Here is a 20013-nt window from a genome sequence, read left to right as displayed (position 1 = left end):
TAGTTGCCCGCTGAACACTATCCAATGGCTTTTGCTGGAAAGTACACGTACATTCACTGTGCAAAGTCAGGCTCAGCTATGATGTGCTCAAGGATGAACAGCCTGTCAACACTCATCGTCAAAGGTTAATAACCATCAAACCAAGAATTCAAACAAGGGTTATTAATTGGGGAGGGAGACATCTTACGTGAAGTAAAAAGTTTGGTAAGAGAACTGCGGTATATTCTAACCTTTCCTCAGTCAAAGATTCATTGCCACTTAGTTTGCCTCGGAACTCAAGGTGAGGGATGGATGATGGGGGGTGGGAGGGGGAGTTGTGCAAGTCTGACTTGCTCTCTTCTCCCGACATATGTCATCACATCGGCAAACCTGGGCAATTCAACATTCTACAAAAACTTTACAAACTGTATTAAAAGGTTTATCACTTTATCCCACCATCCCCCCTTCCCCTTACAAAAACATCAGCTCTGCTTCCCATTGAACTATTTCCCCACCTGACCCAACAGAACATCCCCCAATGTTGTCAATGAGCTCCATGACCTACCACCATTCTAATAAAAAACCCAAACTTCTCTCTCTCTAAAACATAGTCGAGCACCATCCCTGCTGCATACAAGCACACAGGCAAACACTGGACGTTTCACACATGTAAAACGGTGATGAAATGGCACAGAACAAGTTTACACAAAGTCTCCCAGTCTAGAACCTTAAATAGTATTCACAATTATTCATAGCGAGCATGAATATGCAACAGGACATATACGAGTTCCTCTACAAAACTACGAGGGGAAAAATAAACTGTTGTTTAAACTAGTCTCTTACCAAACAAGATAAGAAAACAGAAACAAGTGCTTAATATATAGGGATAGTCTCTGATAGCTTTCCGCTAAGTATTCTAGGGCAGAATTTCTCCTACTCATTGAGAAATGGGAAAAGAAAAAAAGGAAAAAGTGAAATGCCACCCCAAGCTTTTTTCCTATAATATCAAAAGCAAGTCGTCTGCAATAATTTTCACCGTCCCAAGAAGCAAGAAGAAAAAACCCAGGCGCTCAAAGTACTTTTCACAGACCGCGTTTGATCACAAGGTCCCATCTTCTGGTCGGTCAAAGCGTACTATCCCAGCAAGAAAAGCCACAATTGCGTAAATGCACTCCCAGATCATCTTCCATCTCTACTCTCAAATAGGGGCTTGTCTAGGATTAAGAGGAAAAAAAAATCCCTACTCTTTTTGCAACACAGGTGTAAAATTCTTTGTGTGGCTGTTGCGACCATTTGGCAAAAAAAAAATGCACTTCAAAATGAGAGGGCATTTCCTTCAATAATACCATCAGTTCACTGCAGGTACATCCAATTGAAATTCTGTCCCCTTAAGCAGTAATAAAAAAAGGGCAGGATTCTTCTAATTAAAATCCTCAGTCGTTTTTTTTTCCTTTTTGTACACGAATGGAAAAATCATTTGAGTAAAGTGTTTTTTTCGTTGCGAGCTTGAGTAGTTTAAAATGCAGAATGCCGCTCTGGTACATCAGTGTACAAAGGTGCATTCTAAACCAGGTTTAGTTCACTCTTCTCACTGCTCCTAGAAAAGGCGATTGTTCACAATGCACGTGGGATTGTTCACAATGCACTCAGGAATTAGGATCCATCTGCCTTGGGCTTCTTGTTCACACTTAATTTTCTGTTCACAATGAGAAAAAGAAAACCTGTTAATCTCGTGAAACTTTTTTAAAAAAAATACATTTTTATTTTGCTTAACGTTACCAAGGAAGCTAATGATTTAAACACGGTCCTTAATCCTCTGGGACCCAAGTATGAATCCAGCCAAAGTAATAATAATAATTCTTGCATTTGATACAGCTTTGAGACGTCTTCAAGACGTCTCAAAGCACTTCACAGAATATACTATAAAGTGTAGTGACTGTATATTTTGTGGGCAAAACGCAGCAGCCAACTGGTACAGCAGTGTCCCACAAACAGTCATGGATTGAGTCACCAAGTGTTTTTTTTTAAAAAAGGGATTATTACCCCCGGAAATGCAATCCGCCAATTGACTAACAACCGGGCTCCTACTTACTGCTGCATAAACAGAGGCGTGCGGAGTTAAGGAAACTTGCTCAAAGATTTGCCCTGGTCGGGAATCGAACCCAGGTGCTCTCGCTTGCGAGCCAAGTGTTCTAACCACTGAGCTACAAGACACCGCAAGTTCTTAACCATGCAATTGCAATACTCCCCACTATGACATGAATCAAATCTTGTTCAGAGGGTGCGAAGTATGTGAGGTGGATAATGATATTGTGGAGGTCTCGTCTGAGATTAGGTGTCAGTTTGGTTCAGTTGGTAGCACTCTTCCCTTTGGGGTCAAAAGGTTTGAATTAAAGTCCTGTGTTGGGAACTCTGAGCTTGTGTTGTCGGATTATTATTAGCTATTAATAACACATTTTGTTTTGGGAAAAAGCAAAGGGAGCTGCATCGCGCTCATCATTAAAGTGGGAAGTCTTGATGCCGACACTGGTAAATGTGGACACTGGTAAATGTGGAAATTCCCCAGGAATGACATTCAAAATGTGGAACTTTTTTGGTTTAAAAAAAAGATTTATTGATTTAACACTGGCAGAATAAAAACGGTAACATTTTGAATGTGACAAACATTTGCACACCAGGTTACCAGCAATGCCACTTGTGGCCGGCTCGAGATATATGGGTGAAGACATTTCCACCTCTACCTTCTGCAGAGCGAGGCATCTGGCTTACGTTGGCTTCCTCCCTATGAAGCACAACTGGTAAGTGGGGTAGACTTAAGATCATGTCCTGCCACTCTCTGGCGTTCCACCTGGCGGCCCCAATGAACTTGTCTCAGGAACGAGGATCCTATTGTGCTGGTTTCACAATCTAACTTGAATACTTACTCATCAGGGGAGGCAACCGGTCGCTTAGTGGCAGGCTTCGCTCCATCTAAAAAGGGAAGGTAAAGCAAGTCAAAAGATCAGCTCATTCCCCTTTACATTCAGCACCAAAAACACTGTCAGCCGTGTAATCACACTCTCTTCCCCTAGAGGTCACCCACAGCACTGAATAATTTATAAAAAGCCAAACAAAAGAACATTTAACGTTGGACAAAGAAACGTGCAGTTAAACCTTCTATAATCTTACAGGATACGAGCTAGGGAATTAAGGCCAATGAATTGGACTAAAAATGAGAAGAATTAATTAGCAAAACATATTACTTATATCATTAACTAAAATGTTCAGATAAATGCAATTTAATCTGAGAAAGCAGGAGGCAATGCCTAAAACTTTCGTCAGGTATTGAAAATGCAAAAATCTTAATGTACAATGACTTCTAACTTCTCTGCTGAAATGTTTCTTCTTTAAACCGCCACAAAGCCTGGTGTCAAACTGTGACTGAGTCATTGAGTCTGACGAGGTGTGAGACGCTGAATTCACACAGAGAATATTAACCGATATTGTGGACAAAACTTTAGCTCCCTTGCATTCTTGGACTACAACTTTACAAAGGGCAATATATCTGTGGATGATATCTCAAAATATGGCTCTAAACAACTGGAGCTCAATCTAGACTGACACAAATGCTAGATTTGACTAAACTGCGCCCCTTCAGATTAAATATTAAAGCTATCTGCTGTCCCGGTAAGTCAACAATTCCACAATATCACCTCAAAGGTAAGTTCTCCATGGTTGCAGGTCAGTATACCCCCTCATCCAAATTTCATTCCCCTAATAAAACTGCAGATAGTTGTTTCGGGGATAATGCTAGCCATAGATTACAGTAGTTGCTGTGAGTCACTGTACCTCAAAGCAATTCATCATACAAGACTCTACACAATACTCAAGCGTCATTGTACATTTATAGAGAGAGAATAGCAATATTAGATATGCTGTCTTACCTTGCAGCCACCTGACCTGGGTGGCTGGCCCGTAGCCCTTTTCGTTCTTGGCCGCTATCCTGAAGATTATTGCAGGCTTTGTGGTGGTATCGATATGTGCATTTGCTAGGTTGGTTGAAGACACCAGGCAGCTCGGAACTGGTCCACAGTAAACACGTACAAAAAGCAGATGGGACGTCCCCACGGGTTTGGCATCTGCTACCTGAGACCCTGGAAGGGCCAAATATACCGAGTACTCGGTAATAGTTCCGGATGTCACAGCCGGAGGCTCCCAGGAGAGTTGAGCACCTTCAGGAACCTACGAGATAGATAAGTGGATATAAATCTTCTGCAAACACACCATCACCACATTCACCTAGAAAATGTTTTTCACCTCTAAAGCGGGACAAATAATGAATGTTTTAAAGAGTCTTTAAAAAGCAGCCGACAAGAGTACTAACATTTGGTTGTAAATGTCCAGTAATAAGATTCATTTTATTTCAAGGTTGCTTCCATGAATTCTTTAGACAGCAAATCACAACAACAACTTGGATTTATATAGCGCCCTCCACACCAGACGGTGTCTCAGAGCGCTTCAAATTACTGCTTTTTAAAAAAAATCAGTACAAACTCAAATTTCCTACTCTTAGTGAAAGGAACACATGGGACTGAAAATGATCCTTACAGCCCACCCAACTGGTTTGAAAGTTTTAAGAAAACATCCTGACCTATTCATACCCCTCATAATCAATAACAACCAACTGGTTCCCTCATTCTCTACTGAATTTGCTGCTAACTCCCACTGGGTTGCATTTATATCAACGGCAAATGAAAGAAGAATTTAATGTTACTCAACAACTGTTTTAAATTCAGGTTTATAGCTCAGCCTTGCCACGGGTAAACCCAGTCACTTGCCTTGCTGATTTTGATGGCAGATGGTGCTCCCGGGAAGCCAGGCATACAGGTTTTAAAGGCCGAGATATCACTGTAAGGACCCCGACCACAAGCATTTATACCGGCCACTCGGAATTTATAGGCAGTGCCTGGCTGCAGCTTCACGCTCTTCAGGTTACTGTGGTCAGGAATGCCATCCTTACTGACGTCCTGCCAAGCAAGAGGAGGGAAACAAAATATATCAGCCAATTCCAGGTACTGTAAATACCACTACTATTGAATACATTAATAGTGTGTTACAGGAACAGAACCAACCAAAGGCAACAAGTTCACTGTCAATTTGTAATATTCATAAAGTTGAGATGAAGTCAGAAAATGGATTCGTAAATCCATCTCCAATGAAGACAGATTGTATAATGTTATACTGGCACCAGCACTCTTCTATTACTTTAAAAATGCAAGCTGCTATTCTGCTAGTTCAGGTGGACAATAAAGACACTGTTCGATAGAGAGAGAGTATCTCCAAGTATCTTGGCCAACAATCACTTTAATAAATTGGTCATTCACTTCCTTCAATGTTTGTATGCAAATTGGCTGGCCGCTTTCTACAAAAATACAGGCATTCCAATTAAGTACACCCTTGAAGCAATGAACAATTGAGGTTTTAGGCATTATATCAGGTGCGTACGATTTATGATGATCAACACATTTCACATTAGCAACACAATCGGATTCTACACCATTTATTATCTCACCTCTTCTCCTTGGGAGCCCTCGGAAGGCAGAAAGTAGGACAGCACTACAGTGCTTGTTGTTTTAAACACACCAACATCATACCACTGATTGATCTCCTTCTTCACTAGTGGCTTTGGCTGTGTACTGGATGCCTCCGGCTTCTAAATAGTAAATATTTTACAAATAAGTTTTGTGGAAAACACAATGTACGCAAAGGGGAAAAAAAAACACGACTAAGCTACACATCAATGTAGGTAAGTAACACAAAGTGGGGATGAGATTAAGAACCAAGAGATTGCCGTTTCTCCAGTGCTGTTTTGATAATATTGTCATCCCACTTTTGTAATACTTGGATAGAGACGTCATTTGGGTCAAGATTCACTCTAATTTCAGGGCATCCAAAATTTGACAAATTCTTAAATGCAGCCCTAATTTTGCAATTTTTTTTAAGAACTACATTAAAATCGGTTTCTCTTGTTTAAGCATCCCTGCACGTCTGCAGCTTTTTGTGAGACTATTCCACATCTTCACACCACTTTATGTAAAGCAATCTTTCGTGACCTCAGTTCTAGGAGGTTGAGAGATATTTGTTAGGTCAGGGTATTAAGGGATATGGGGCAAGGGCGGGTCATTGGAGTTGAGGTACAGATCAGCCACGATCCTACAGAATGGCGGAACAGGTTTAAGGGTCTGAATACTACTGTTTCAACGTTTCTAGGAGGGAATCGAAAACTAGGTGAAGTATCGTTCAATGCTGCGATTTTCACAAACTGAGGATATAAGCTTCAAGGTAGACAATCTCCCAAGCTCCCAGTAGTAAAAACTCAGCATTTTGTTTTATAGTATCACATAATCCAAGCTGGTGCTGTCTCTTGGGAATTCTCTTCTTGTGCAGATTATCAAACATTATTTCACTTTAATTCTCTTCATAATTTCCCCAAGGAACTACATAATCAGCTATAAATCAGATGAGGACAAACTCTATGATAGAGATAGCCTGGTCACTAGACACTTGTTGAAAATGAACAATTGATCAGCATCTGTCCAGCTTCCATAAAGCGTCTATTCCATACAAAGAAGCTTTCTCCAACTCAAATGACAGGCAATCAATAATGCTTTTTTGTCAACATTACAAATGGTCTTGCATTTTTACATTGTATTAAACAATAAGTGATCCCACTCAAACTAAAGACAAATCTACTTAAACTAATTATCACACTAGGTTTGGAAGCCCACAACTCCAGGTTCACTTGTTTATTTAGTTATAAATCAGACAGCCTGGATGAAGTGAACCATATATTAAGATCTTTTTATCCAGGCCATAAGCAGCTCTTGGGCAAAGTTGTATTTTTTTTTAAAAAAAACAGAAACATGAAAATAGCCCAACCTTTCAATTAATCTAAAGCAAAATTTAAATTAAGAACCAACAGTGCAGAAATAGTCTTTAAGATATATCCTCATACAAAGGATGAAAAATCTGTGCTTCGATTTAGAAATCTGCAACATCATTTGTATGATCAATACACACTCTACACATTAGGAACAAGATCAAACCTAATCACACAAATACGTACCATGAGAGGAGCGCCAATTCCATTTGCTACTTGGGCTAAAGTGGTGGCCGCCTGCAGTTTCATAGGACTGGAGACTGGGGTGGTCGAGGGAGTCAACAGAGCAGTGTACAAACCTACATTTAAAACACACAAAAGTTTGTGAATTACACCTCCCCTCAGTAGCCCCTTGCACTGTATAAGGTTAATGTTAAAGTTTATGTATTACATCACTGTAGATAAAGCAGCCTACATATTGCAAGATTCCTTTGCTCCACATGATTAGCATGCTATAATCAAAATGTATCAATCCCAAGAGATTATATACACAACCGTTTTGCAAAGGCATTTCATTTCAAACTGTAAGTGAGTTGGAAGGATATATATATATATATACACACACACACACACACACACACATATATATATATATAAAAATAAAGAAAAATAAATGCAGGTAAATTCCTCTATAATCACCTACAAAATTCATCTTCACTGCGGTCCTGTGAAGCGTTTTGAGACATCCTCCTGACATGAAGTGCAAGGATTATTTATAATCCTCATTTCACTTTCTGCTCATATAAAGTGGTGGGAGCATGGGATAAGGATCTTGGTCATGCTGCTGGGGGGAGGGGGAGGTGGGGGTGAAACCAACCATGGGCTTCCAATACCTTATGGGTAATGCACAGAAGAATGCTAACCATATAGAACAGAAAAACTTCTAGACTGTTCAGTTCTCCAAACAGTAATGGGTAGATTGTTGATCAACCTCAGTGCAGTTACAGCAGAGTTTTGCTGTGGTTTGGGGGTGAAGTGGGAGAAAGGAGAAATTAAATCGACAGGATTAATATCTTGGTTTTGTTTCTATTCTGATCAGGAGTTCTCGACACGAGCTTCTATCCTCCAGTTAGTTTCCGCAAAAGCGTACCTTCTGTTGTGCTCTTTGAAACAGGAACCTGGACAGTCGGGACTGTGCTGGCCAGCTCATGGGGCCCGTTCGTCTCCGAGATGGAATCGTTGAGACTGTCCGCTGGTGCCAATGCCTCTGGTGGCCGTGATGGCTGGCTACTGTCAGCAACCTGCTGCTGATTGGCTCTTTCAATGTCCTGCTGGGCAAGTTCAGCCAACGGTACAATAGGGTGCAGGGCAACGAGCGTCTGCAAAGCCTGTTGGGAGAGCTGCACTGGCTGTATAGTCGCTAGATCAGCTGCTGATGTATCCATTGGCTCTTCTCCTGCTAGACGTTAAAGGCGGGAGAAGAAGTTAGAATGGAACTGGAGTTTTAAAAGCAGATTTTACAGCAATAAAACTTGGGTAGAACCAGAAATGTATTTCTTTAACAGATTCAATAACGTCTTTCAAAAGGGAATTAGATAGGTGCTTGAAAAGGAAAAAATTGCAAGGATATGGGGAGAGAACGGGGGAGTGGGACTGATTGGATACTTCTTGCAAAGAGCTGGCATAGGCACGATGGGCCGAATGGCCTCCTTCTTTTGCCGTAATATTCTATGATTTAGGAAAAATTGCTATCAAAAACATTCAATAAATACAATGTCAGTTTTACTGAGATTGGAAGGGCAGACTGGGACCATACTCAGCTTTCTCGCACTGCACCTGCTGGTATTTAGCGTGGCGTAAAGAAAAAAAAATCAATTACTACAGTTTAGTACCACTAACTCCTACAGAGTCCATCCATTGGGACTTGGGTTCAACAAAGCGTGCAAATTACATTCGTTGTCTGTCTTGGAAGCCTTGCATTGTAATTAACATTTAGCCTCTGTTTCCACCCCCACCTCCCCCATCTTTCATTGACTTACATCCCAGCTTCCCACAAGCTGGCAGATTGTTGTAAAGCACAACACAGTCTTGGAAATTGCAGGCAGATTGGCTGCTTGTATAAAAGGCAAGGGAAACGTTTGAGATTCTTTTAAGCTTGCTATTTTGTGTTTCAGAGAGCTGTTTGTGTAAGGTGTTGGAAGTCCGGTATTGCACTAGTTTAATAGACATGCTGTAAACATGAAAGGTGCGAAACAAATACAAGTTGTTATTGTAAACCTACCTGTAACCGGAGGCTCCTTGGCTTCCAAGGCTGCCTGAACAGCAGCTGTGGTTGCAGCCACTGCCTTCGCCTCTTCCTCCAGAGCTGCCGATCGAGCAGCCTCCTCAGCAGCCGCGGCGACAGCCAGCTCCTCGGGAGACAGCCCCATCTCAGCCAGGTTCTCAGGCCTGCTGTCTGCCAGAAGCTCCCGCGGGGGCAGGAGCTGCTCTTGCTGTAGGACAACACTGGGCTGAGGCGGCAGCGTTTCCTGGCTTGCGTTGGGACAACTCGCGTCCTGGCTGGGTTCTACAGTCACTGGAGCAGCCAACATGGCTTCAGCCACAGCACCTGAGGAGCTGGTAGGAAGAGTCTGCCCATCGCTCTGTTCTGCTGTGGATGTGGAAGCTTCTCCGCCATTAGCAGGTTGTGCACCTGCTTCTGTTGTTGGGACAACCTGAGGTGAGAGAAATTAATTCCGGTCATTAATGAAATTTAAAAAGCTGCAGATGCTCTAAATATCAAAACTTGCTTTCAGATCAGATGAAGATCTGAAATATTAACTTATTTTTCTCATACAATTCAGATTAGTTTACTCTGAATTTTTAGTATTCTCTTTTTATTATAAGGCTTTAATGATGTCTCTGTGTCCACATTATGAGCATTAGCCAGCAGAATGTCACCATACAGTTAACATATTGCAGAAGAGAGCTCCAGGACACTACCCCACATGAAGGGCACTATATAAATGCAAGTTGTTGTTAAGACACTTCCTGGTGATTAAAGAGTTGTGGCTTAACAAATGGTTCCTAATTGCTCCTCCTTCTGTCTCGAAGGTACCTCGGAGGATTCGTAAAGTTATAAACCTAAAAAAAACTAATTGATGCTGTAATGGGAAAGACCTTTGGGAGGGGATTCTGGAAGGATGAGATTAAATGGGCCAAAGGGTTATCTTCAGTTGTGCTTCATTGTGAAGTTCCAAAACTCACAACACAGAAAAGCAGAAATATAAATAGATAGAATCTACTTGAAATTGCTGCCCAGCTACGCAACGAAAAGTTACTTTGGATTTCAGCCACTTGCCCGGGTGATCTGTAGTGAGCTTTGTGTGGAACAGAAGCAAGCTGGCACAAATCGTATTGTTGCACAACACAAACATTAGAAGTTTAGCAGTTAAGGAAACCGCAATTGTGAGACAACCAACAAACAGAACAGTTAGCAGTAGGACGTAAGCTATAACCAAATGAAGTGCTTCAAGAAAGCTCTCAGAATAAGGAACAATTTCCAGATTTAAAATAAAGCCGTCATCATTTAAATAGGACACAAGATGAACTGGGGGAGGCGACATACTGGGTGGCATAGTACACTGTCCTTTTATACCCGAGATCATGGTGTGATGGAATGATTAATGTCTGCTAGTTGTCAGAGATCAACACAAAATATTATCCAAAATTGTCTATTCATTTCCCAGAGCAGAAACGTGCATGAGATTCGGCAATAAATCTACATTCTCAAAGACTACAAGGATGGTGGATGCAGGAAATAATAAAAAAAATCACTTTGGTGGTCAGGGTTTGTGTTTTGAGGATTAAGATTAGGGCACCTTATTGCTCACCCCATGCTATGTTTTAAACTGTGAACACTTGATGCTGACACAAGGCATTCTAAGTGGAAATGTGCTCCCATTTCCCAGAAACAGCATCTCTCACTTTAATGAATACAAAAAAAACACCCAATACTGAGGGAGTGCCACAGGGTACTCAAGGACAAGTGGTTCAAGCACTGATGCAGCAAGCTCATACAAGTTTTTCCCCTTATATACAAATGAAGCAAGCGAAAACGTTTCAGTTTACTTTTACAGTCACTAAATTTTTTTTTTCTGGTAACTAGATCCCAGGATTTCTCAGAAATATATAAATAAAAACCAAGCACGATGGGAAAAATATCTACAGCACTCAGAAATATCCCCCCCTTGAACGATATGATCAAAAGGCAGGTGCTTCCCCCAAGATTAAGTGCTCGTCTGCTTTCGACCACTTACCTGTACGGCATGCGTTGATGGCCCGGGTGCGGGAGTGGACTGTGTTACCATGGTAACGGCACCGCTCTGAGCAGTGGATGATGTTGTGGCAGTGTTGGTAGTTCCTGCTGTTGCGGTTTCGCCGTGCACACTCTCAGGGATGCCTTGAGGATTCGTCGGTGGAGGTTGGACTGTAAGGTTTTTTTTAAAAAAAAAGTTAGGTCAGTAAACATTAACTAGCAGTGAGACTGGATGTATTTGAGCTGCATTCAGTTCAGGGCGGAACTACTCCAACACCTTGTAATTTGGGTTTTATACATGCACATGTACAGACTTTCAATACTGTACAAAGTGGAAATTCACAAGTATATTTTTTCCCAGAACTAAACTCCTACAACAGGTCCTGAACTGTGTTTCTAACATTGGATCCAGTTTGAGTTGAGGAAATTATTTTTCTGATGCATGTTGTTTGGTTACCTCTACCTCCATTAGAGGTAACGAACCCTCAACTGAGGGTGCAAACCCTCGACTGTCCAGGGCCTTGGCACGTCCTCCCTACGTGAAAGGCGCTATAACAATGCAATTTGTTGTTGTAGGTTCACAAGTTGCTTCTCACTTTGTGGATACCTGCGGCTGCTGAATAGTGAACACAAATGAGGACAGCAGCAAGTAGGCAACTAATATCGTCACTGGTTACAAATGGTTTTTTTTCACCATGAGTGAGAGGCTCTAAAATCTGAAGAAAACAAACTGGTCTTCCATTGTAAAAATGTTGTCTGATGCAGTGGAAGTCTAATAAACGCTACTGCAGGATTTGGGCTTTCCAGAAGGAAAACTTGAGCGACAGCAGGCCATACTGACCCAGTGAGTCTCACATTGAATCCCAAGTCAAAGCTGAGTTAGATGCCCTCAACCATGTTAAGTAAAATTAGCCTCCACTCCTCAGTGAGAAAGTCAGCCAAGGTTCTCATTTATTGCCAGAGCTGCAAGTGTCTGGATGTTGAATGAAGACTGGATCATTCCAACCAAAAAAAAATCAAAAAGCCTGCTGAAACTTTCTACCAAGGCTCATATGAAATATGGCTCAGCATTGGAAGAGAAATAAAAACAGGAAACAGGCTAAAGATTAGGGTGATAATACACACAAGAGTGCACTGTAATGACTTACAAAAACAGATTGCAAAGTGATTTACACATGTAAAAGTTCACCACTTTGCACAGCTGCATATAAAAAAAAACTACTAACCTATTGAGAAGTCATTTACCAGATGCTTGTTGCCTTAGCAGACTTACCTTGGTTTGCTCCAATATTGGCTGTGGTGGTTGTGGAGGTGTTGGTTGTATTGGTTTCTGAAGTCTCATGAGGTGGGTTTGAACATTTCACTGGCAGCTCAGGGAGCTCGAGGGCCTGGGTCTGAGCATCACACGTCAGCTGCTGAACCTGAGCTGCAACTAGAGCAGATGCTGCGTCGGTCAGCTGTGCTTGCTGCGTCACCACTCCACTGGGGGAAGCTACGATTGTAACTCGGCTAGTCTCAGACACAGGCTAGAAAAGGATTCATAGAAATACACATGAGTCACGATTCAAGAGTGCGCTGTATCTTAAGCCACTTCCATAAACAACTGAATGTTTATATGAATTAGGTATGAGCGAAAAGAAGTCAGCGCTTCTCTGATGATGAAGTGTATCACAAGGGTGTTCCACATGACAAGACCCTTCGGACCAATTGATTTCATCCTTTCAGAATGCCACCCTCCTCTCACAACATCAAGTGGTTTCTTAATGAATCCACCATTTCAGCCTCAACCATACTTCCTGGTATCCCGTTCTTAATTATCTCGGTGTAAACAATTTAAAAAGCAGAGGCAGAAGGATAATCTGGCAATACACTGCTATAATATCTTGAATGTAATAAATGCAGACACTGTGCCTAGGGGCATCAATATTCTTTTTTGGAGTGTTCCTACAGCATTGCTTGGACCCTCAACGTGCAGTGTCTATTAAAAGTGTCAGTCAGTGAAGTCCTCACATTACCTCCAATAAACCAGGTTATTGGAATTGCATATAGTGTGCGACAATTGCTAAGAAATCTACGTTAATAAAATAAACCAGACTTTGTTCGCAGAACAACTCAAAGAGATGTACATTAGAGTTCTTGACAGCATGATAATTTGAATACATCAGGTGAAGAAGGATGGCTCATCTCAAAACAAGATTCATCAAGTCGTTTGCCCTTCTGTAGCATGGAGTGTAAAAACTTGAGCCCCACCCCCCCCCACCCCAATAATTCAGTGCCTACCTGGACAGTGATGATGGGAGCCGTGGAAATGTTTCCCGGGACAGTGGTCAGTTTCTGAGTAGTAAGTGTAGCGTTTGGCGCTGCACTGATGACCTGACCAGCAAGATTGGCGATGGACGTGCTGAATGTCGGTGAAACAGTGGACAATCCCGCAAGTGCTGTGCTCATTCCACCAGATATTGTCCCCAACGTGCTTGCACCTAACAAGAGACAACACTCAATGTCACGCAAATTAAACTTTAACCCAAGGCAAAATAAATAATATTTTAGACAATATTAATAAAGAGACCCATTTTAAGGAGGAAATCTCACCAGATCTCCCCACTGTGGACATATCGAGGTTCCTACTTAAATGTAGGTGTATTACAGATGAATTTGATCCAGGTAATTTACTCAATATTTAGGTGTAGAATCAATAAATTTCATCACAGCAGACAGTTACCTGGCTCATTGTGAATGTAGCACGCCAGCTCCCAGCTGGTGCTGTCTACTCCAATCCCTGCTCTTCTCCCATTGCTTTTACATCTTTATTCTTCTTCAAGTGTTTAATTCCCTTTAAAATGGTGTAATTAACTCAATTTCAATTGAAAATGAATTCACAAGCTCCAATATTCTTTTGGTTAGCCATAATTTTTTTGAACCTCTTGTTTTACTTTCTAATAATTATGGCCACTTGGTGATGAATTACAAACCAGTGGACATAACTTATCACTGGTTAACTTCTCAAACCCTTTTAATGAATATTGAACATATCTATTAGATCCTATCAATCTGCTCCAGTTAAAGTAGTTCTTATAGCCTTTCATCAGAACCATCCATGAATCTTAACACCCAAGTAAATCTATGCTGCATTCTCTTCATCACTTATGTCGATATACTTTGCAACAACCTGCACGTATAGTAGCACCCTCCACACAGAGTAGCGTCTCAGTGCGCTCAACAGTGGTGGAGCCTAACTAGCCTTTAGTTACCTTTCAGTACTGTTCACTGAAAATGGGAAATCTGGAATCAAAGGCATCTGGACATCCTCAATTACTACAAGGTAAATCAAATGAGACACTTTTGGTGTTCTCTGTGGTCAAAAGATTAAAGAATTAGTCACACGAATTTCACTATCACCTGTTGGCCACTTTTTCAAATTCCCCATGGGTTTCAGCGCCCCCCCCTCCCCTTTGATTAACTTTAGTTAATAATAATATTGGAAGAAGTATTTGAGGTTGCATTTTCTCCTCCTTGTACAGTTCAGTAATACAAGGGGCACATTTACCCACTGATCCACAGGGAAGAAAAACTCGCACTCCCATCCAGTACCTGTGGTCCCTTTCACTACCAAAGTTGTAAGCGCTGGTTTGCTGGCAGACACCGTCACTGGGGTGATCAGTCGGACTCCACTCACAGGCGTCCCAGAGATTGTTCGCAGGATAGTTCCTGGTTGTCCAGCTGCTCCCTTCAGCAACACCTGCAAATCAGACAATCCTGACAGTTACAAAACCTCACCCAGATGAGAAGAATGAATGTGAATCATTCTTACCTTCATCGCTTTTTTCAAATTGCTAACAGTCAGTTATTTTATACAAATACATTTATATATTTTCGCAGAACAGATCAGCAGCATAACCAAAAGCAACAGCATATAGCCACACCTCAAAGCAGTAAGTGCAATGTGAACACAATGAAAATGGTGTTTGTTCAAGTACTTCACAAACACAAGGTCTCTTTTACAACTTGGGCAGGATAGAGTTGGAGTTTACTGCAATGTTAAAAGTTTACAATTATCCTGAAGAATTTTTAAAGAGTGAATATTTAAGAAAGGATTTTTTTGACGTTTTTGTAAAGGGTGAAGCTTTTTAACATGTACACATCCTCTTGCAAAGAAATATGGTGACATTGCTCAATTTGGTCCGATTCCACAGTTCTATCCTCTGCACATCAAATAAACAACAAGTATTTATATAGCGCCCTTCACGCCAGACAGGATCTTGGAGGGCTAATAAAAAAATCTGTCTAGATGTATGTTAAATAAGAATTCTGGGAAAAAAAGAATGAGGCCAGGTGACTCATTTTACCCTATGTCCAAAACCCTGTATAGAATTTCACAGTGGCAAATCTCCAGAAAGATGTGGACAAAATGGCAAAAACAGATATTGCATGTAAGATTCCCAAAGAATCCTCTGTACAGCATATACAATCTCCATTCATTCCTGCGCTCTGCCAGCAAGTGTCCTTCAATCTTCCCAGTTACATTTTCCCCACACACTATAATTCAGTGCAGTATCAACATAATGTTAGATCCACAACGTGCCTATGTGGCACTATTAGTTACCTATTTGGATTATTAGGGGGAAAACGCACAAGCCTCAATCGGCAGCAGGGTTACTGACCTGGGTGAGTCCTTGTTGCCCAGTCTGCAGTTTAGGAACAGCAGTGATAAATTTTGTTGGTGTTCCGGTTCCTGACGTCATCACTTTTGTGGTGATGATGGTAATGGGGGATTTCAAACCACTTCCTGCGATACCTGAAACATCCAGAAACCAAAATTCGGCATCATCTTCGCGACCATGTGACAAATGCACCAACAACTTGCATTTGTTTTGTCTTTCAGGAAAAATAACATTACAAAGCACTTAATAATGTATCTGTCCAGTGCAGCTTTCAGGAAAAATAATAATAATAATCCTTGCATTTGATATAGTGCTTTTCACATCTTCTAGACGTCTCAAAGCGCTTCACAGAATATACTATAAAGTCAACTGACTGTATATTTGTGGGCGAAATGCGGCAACCAATTGTGCACAGCAGCGTCCCACAAACTGTCGTGGACTGAAGTGACCAATTTATTGTTTTTTTTCTTGAGGGATTATCGTCAGGAGTGTGGAATAAGGAAACTTGACTAAGGTTTCGCCCTGCCGGGAATTGCAAGGCGAGTTTTCTAACCGCTGAGCTACAGGACTCCAGAATAGTACTTTAAGAACAGTCAAACTCACTGCTTAGCCTTTCCCACCTAATTTGTATGTAAGAATCATTTCTTGTAACTCTCCTCAACTAATCGGAGTTATAAAAATTGGCACTAAGTGATGAAGTGCTTGACACACAGCTCTGTCATTTCACTTCTTACCTGCAGCTCCCGGCTGTGAAATGAGAGCAGACATAGGGATGGTTTTGAGAATGGTGGTGCCTGACGGTTTAGAAGATGCAGCCGACACATTTCCAAGGCTTACGAAGGTCTGCTTAAGACCGACGTTTCCTGCCTGGGAGGTGGTGATGATGGTAGCTGGCTTCCCGTCGGCTGATGTAACAAGCTTCAGAATGGTGGCTCCTGGAGGCAGCTGACCCTTGGTCTACAGAATGAAGGTATTGGTTGGGAGGAAAGAGACCATATGTCAACTGATAGTAGAAATAATCTAATATAAACGTATGTTAAAGTAGTGACAAGCCTTTAACTTCCGTCTCCCAAGAAAGCTGTCCAGATACTTACAATCGTGCACTTTTATAAAGCGTACATATGCATATATATTGTAACAAAACAGAAGAATCGCAGCAAAAACTGTAAAACTAAATATTTAACATAATTTAACAATTATGGGTTGCAACTAGGTTATTTGCAAGAGGAAAATGTCTTAGCATCCGATTTTCCCTTCTATTTCTTTTAGCTATCTGCAGCTAAGACAACTCATTGTTCAACTCAATCCACAACTTTCATAACTTTATAGTTAATATTTGCTGATTACTAGATTAAATAGATGACTTATTTCAGTCATAGGAGAGAAAAAATATTTTTTTGAATACAAAACTATACATCTCTAACTGATTTGGTAACACGTTTTAACTTATGGGATAATTGTTTCATATCTGATACAAACAAACTATCAGACGGGAATGAAACATCAAACCACTATTGAAATTAATAGAATTTAGGATCATGGACTTCCATTAGGGCTCTCTCTCGGTTCTCCCTCCTTTTCTCTCTCTCTGAGAAGATGAACCAGCTGATATAATGGCAGTTGCCTTGCATCCATGCTTTCTCCAGTTCTATGGAATAATCTTAGAATACAAATCTAAATCCTACTCTGATGCCATCATTCATGGAGAAGACACCATTCAAGTCTAAAAGGGGTTTTCTAAATGGGAACATCTAATATACCGTGAACCCAAACACTCCCCACTCTCCAGGTTAGCTGGGCATTACTCTCATTTCAGGGAGTTTTGAGCTGCTTTCTCCCTCAGCATCAACACATCAATTATTTAAGAGTTTTGAACAAAATGGCATCCATTAACCTTGCTTTCTGATGGCTGAAGTTTTGTTTTTAAATTAAAAAAAAACTATTTGGACATCCTGAAAAATAACAGTGGTAAGTTTCACAATGCAGTGCAATTTGCCAACCTGGAAGATCTGTTTAAGTGGCCCCGAGGAGCCCGGGCCTGAGAGGGTGGCCTGTTGCCCAGGTTTAGCCTGTAACGTTAGCACTTTGCCCAGATTGGAAATCTAGGATAAGATTGGAATATTGAAAAAATAAGTAAACACTAGGCAAAATAGTTTGAATTATTGCTTCCCCCCCACACAAAACATCAATACACTCAATAATCAAGCAGTTACTTTACCTTCAGATAGGATGCATTTCCCCCCCACCTAGTCACCTCTTGAATCAATTAACCCAAAGCACTTAGTCCTACAGACAGGTGACAACCAACACAAAGCACACATCCGCTCAACAGAGATGAAAACATTAATATTTGATCAATCTAGTGTGGTGCAGAAGCAACGAGCAATGCACAGCGTCCCTCCTCCTCTCACTTCCTTTTGAGGAAAATGCCACAGTACTGTGCGCCCTCTAGTACCGTGCCTTAGTAGCCATTCCTAGACAAGTGTCAACTAGCTATTCAACAATGGAGGGATCATACTCTGACATGCGCCACATATTAAATCGAGGGAGTAATTGAAGGGTGGAAATCCAGAGCAAAACATCAGCCGTGATGGTGGGTCGAAAAATCAGACAAGCTAGATCCCATCCTCAGCCAATGTCCATGCACAATGTGCACTTGCCAGTATAAGGAGGCACTGAATAGCAATTATAAGTTGGAATCCTGACAGATTTTCTTATTCCTACCCCTCTCACATTGCCCATATCCAGGCTAATGCACTCAAGATCAATTGTAGGATCTCACAGGTGTGCTGCCTGGGATCAGTTAATTTAGTGGGTTTTGTTTCCTTCTGCTTTACTAAAAGATAACTTACTGAATGATGAAATAAGAAAATTTTTGTAACAGGGTGCTTGGCTAATGAAAAGGAATGAAATGCCCACTATGCCAATATACAATTTTATATTTCAACAAAAATCAAGAATATTTTCTAAAATACGTTCCCCAATAGCTGCGGATAAAAAGGAGAACTAATAAAAACAGCAGCCACACACCAGCAAGTATACTAAAATGCTTACCAAAGTGCTTCCTCCCGGCATGGAGATAGGACTTTTAACCAGTGTGATGGTTTTTGTCACTCCGCCTACCATTGTGGTGACCACCTGTGTTTGCTGAGCCACAGTGACTGTCCCTGATTTGTGCACAGTGATGATAGGTCTAGCAGGAGTGGTAGAGATGGCAGCGTTAGAGGGAGTCACTACCTGGGCAGCAGCAGTCTTCAGCATTGAGGTCGCTGGTGTATTAACCTGCAAAGCAGATTCAAGGTATTATAGGCAAGGCGTGAGAAGACCTCTTTTTGTTGTCCTACACCTTTCCTACCTCTTTTTGTTGTCCTACACTGAAATCTTACACTATATACATCTTTGGACTCTTCATTCTTCAGTGTACCATTAGGTCTAGGATAACTCCAAGCCCACAATGGACAATCACACAGGCAATACCCTTTAAAGTGTTTGTCCTAGATTCAAACCTCAATCAAAAAAAGTATCCTTTTTTCCAGGAAAACTTTGAATTTGAAATTGGTGTTTCAATTCAGCTTGCACTCCGCTTCCTGTAAAAAAAAAATCACCATGTCCCACTGTCTGAACAGAAGGATTCAAAAATAAAGAGACAATGACGGAGAGAAAAAAACTAACTAGAATCCTAAAACAGTCTGACTTTAAAAATAGATACTTGCTCAAAACTTAGATGAGAAAATACTCTGAATTGAACTGCTTATTACAGGATCGGTTATTTTGTGTGGGAGGCAGGTAAGGGAGAAAATCTATTGATCAGCTTGACTTGGTGCTAACACCCGAGTCTTTTCTCACTCACTAGTTGGAGAAAACGTCACAATACCTTGTCGGACATTAAGGACGTACCATGACTGGCGATGAGGCTACCTTGACAGTGGCTGGCATGGTATTGGTACCAGTGGTGACTGCCATAGTTTTCACAAGGGTTGCACCAGGAGGAAGCCCCACTGAGGTCACTGCTGTGCTGGATGGAATCTTCTGTGTAGCCGCTGCTGCTGCTGCCAGAGCCGCCATCCCACTCATCTGAGGGCTGGAAGTGAGTGGCTAGAGATGGAGAAGAGAAGTCATTCTTATACCAATATAAGAACGTAAGAATTTGATCGGCAAAAAGACTAAGGTCCATCTACTTCGACTTCCACCACCCTGGCCATCGCTTGATATGTCGT

At 41.3% G+C, this 20013-nt stretch overlaps 1 protein-coding gene across 2 annotated transcripts in view; it reads right to left on the bottom strand.

Annotated features, from left to right (window-relative positions):
* Positions 1–848: 848 nt before the first annotated feature.
* LOC103176800 (host cell factor 1-like) overlaps positions 849–20013 on the bottom strand; it is a 33036-nt gene continuing 13871 nt past the window's right edge. The window contains exons 10-26 of one of the 2 annotated variants that reach the window (XM_042339552.1): positions 19694–19891; positions 18851–19078; positions 17797–17898; positions 16531–16753; positions 15797–15930; positions 14727–14874; positions 13416–13615; positions 12409–12661; positions 11137–11306; positions 9120–9552; positions 7989–8297; positions 7085–7197; positions 5531–5671; positions 4797–4985; positions 3903–4200; positions 2904–2949; positions 849–1675 (exon numbers count right to left, since the gene is read on the bottom strand). In XM_042339552.1, the coding sequence (XP_042195486.1) occupies positions 1633–1675; positions 2904–2949; positions 3903–4200; positions 4797–4985; positions 5531–5671; positions 7085–7197; positions 7989–8297; positions 9120–9552; positions 11137–11306; positions 12409–12661; positions 13416–13615; positions 14727–14874; positions 15797–15930; positions 16531–16753; positions 17797–17898; positions 18851–19078; positions 19694–19891 (3228 nt within the window). In that variant the 3' untranslated portion in view covers positions 849–1632. The remainder of the gene's footprint in view (positions 1676–2903; positions 2950–3902; positions 4201–4796; positions 4986–5530; positions 5672–7084; positions 7198–7988; positions 8298–9119; positions 9553–11136; positions 11307–12408; positions 12662–13415; positions 13616–14726; positions 14875–15796; positions 15931–16530; positions 16754–17796; positions 17899–18850; positions 19079–19693; positions 19892–20013) is intronic. The other variant, XM_042339553.1, reaches the window with a different exon arrangement.

Source organism: Callorhinchus milii, unplaced genomic scaffold (genome assembly GCF_018977255.1).
Source record: "Callorhinchus milii isolate IMCB2004 unplaced genomic scaffold, IMCB_Cmil_1.0 Scaffold12, whole genome shotgun sequence".
NCBI classification, from domain to species: Eukaryota; Metazoa; Chordata; class Chondrichthyes; order Chimaeriformes; family Callorhinchidae; genus Callorhinchus; species Callorhinchus milii.
The sequence above is the reverse complement of the archived record's forward strand: the minus strand, read 5'-3'. Positions and strand labels throughout refer to the sequence as shown.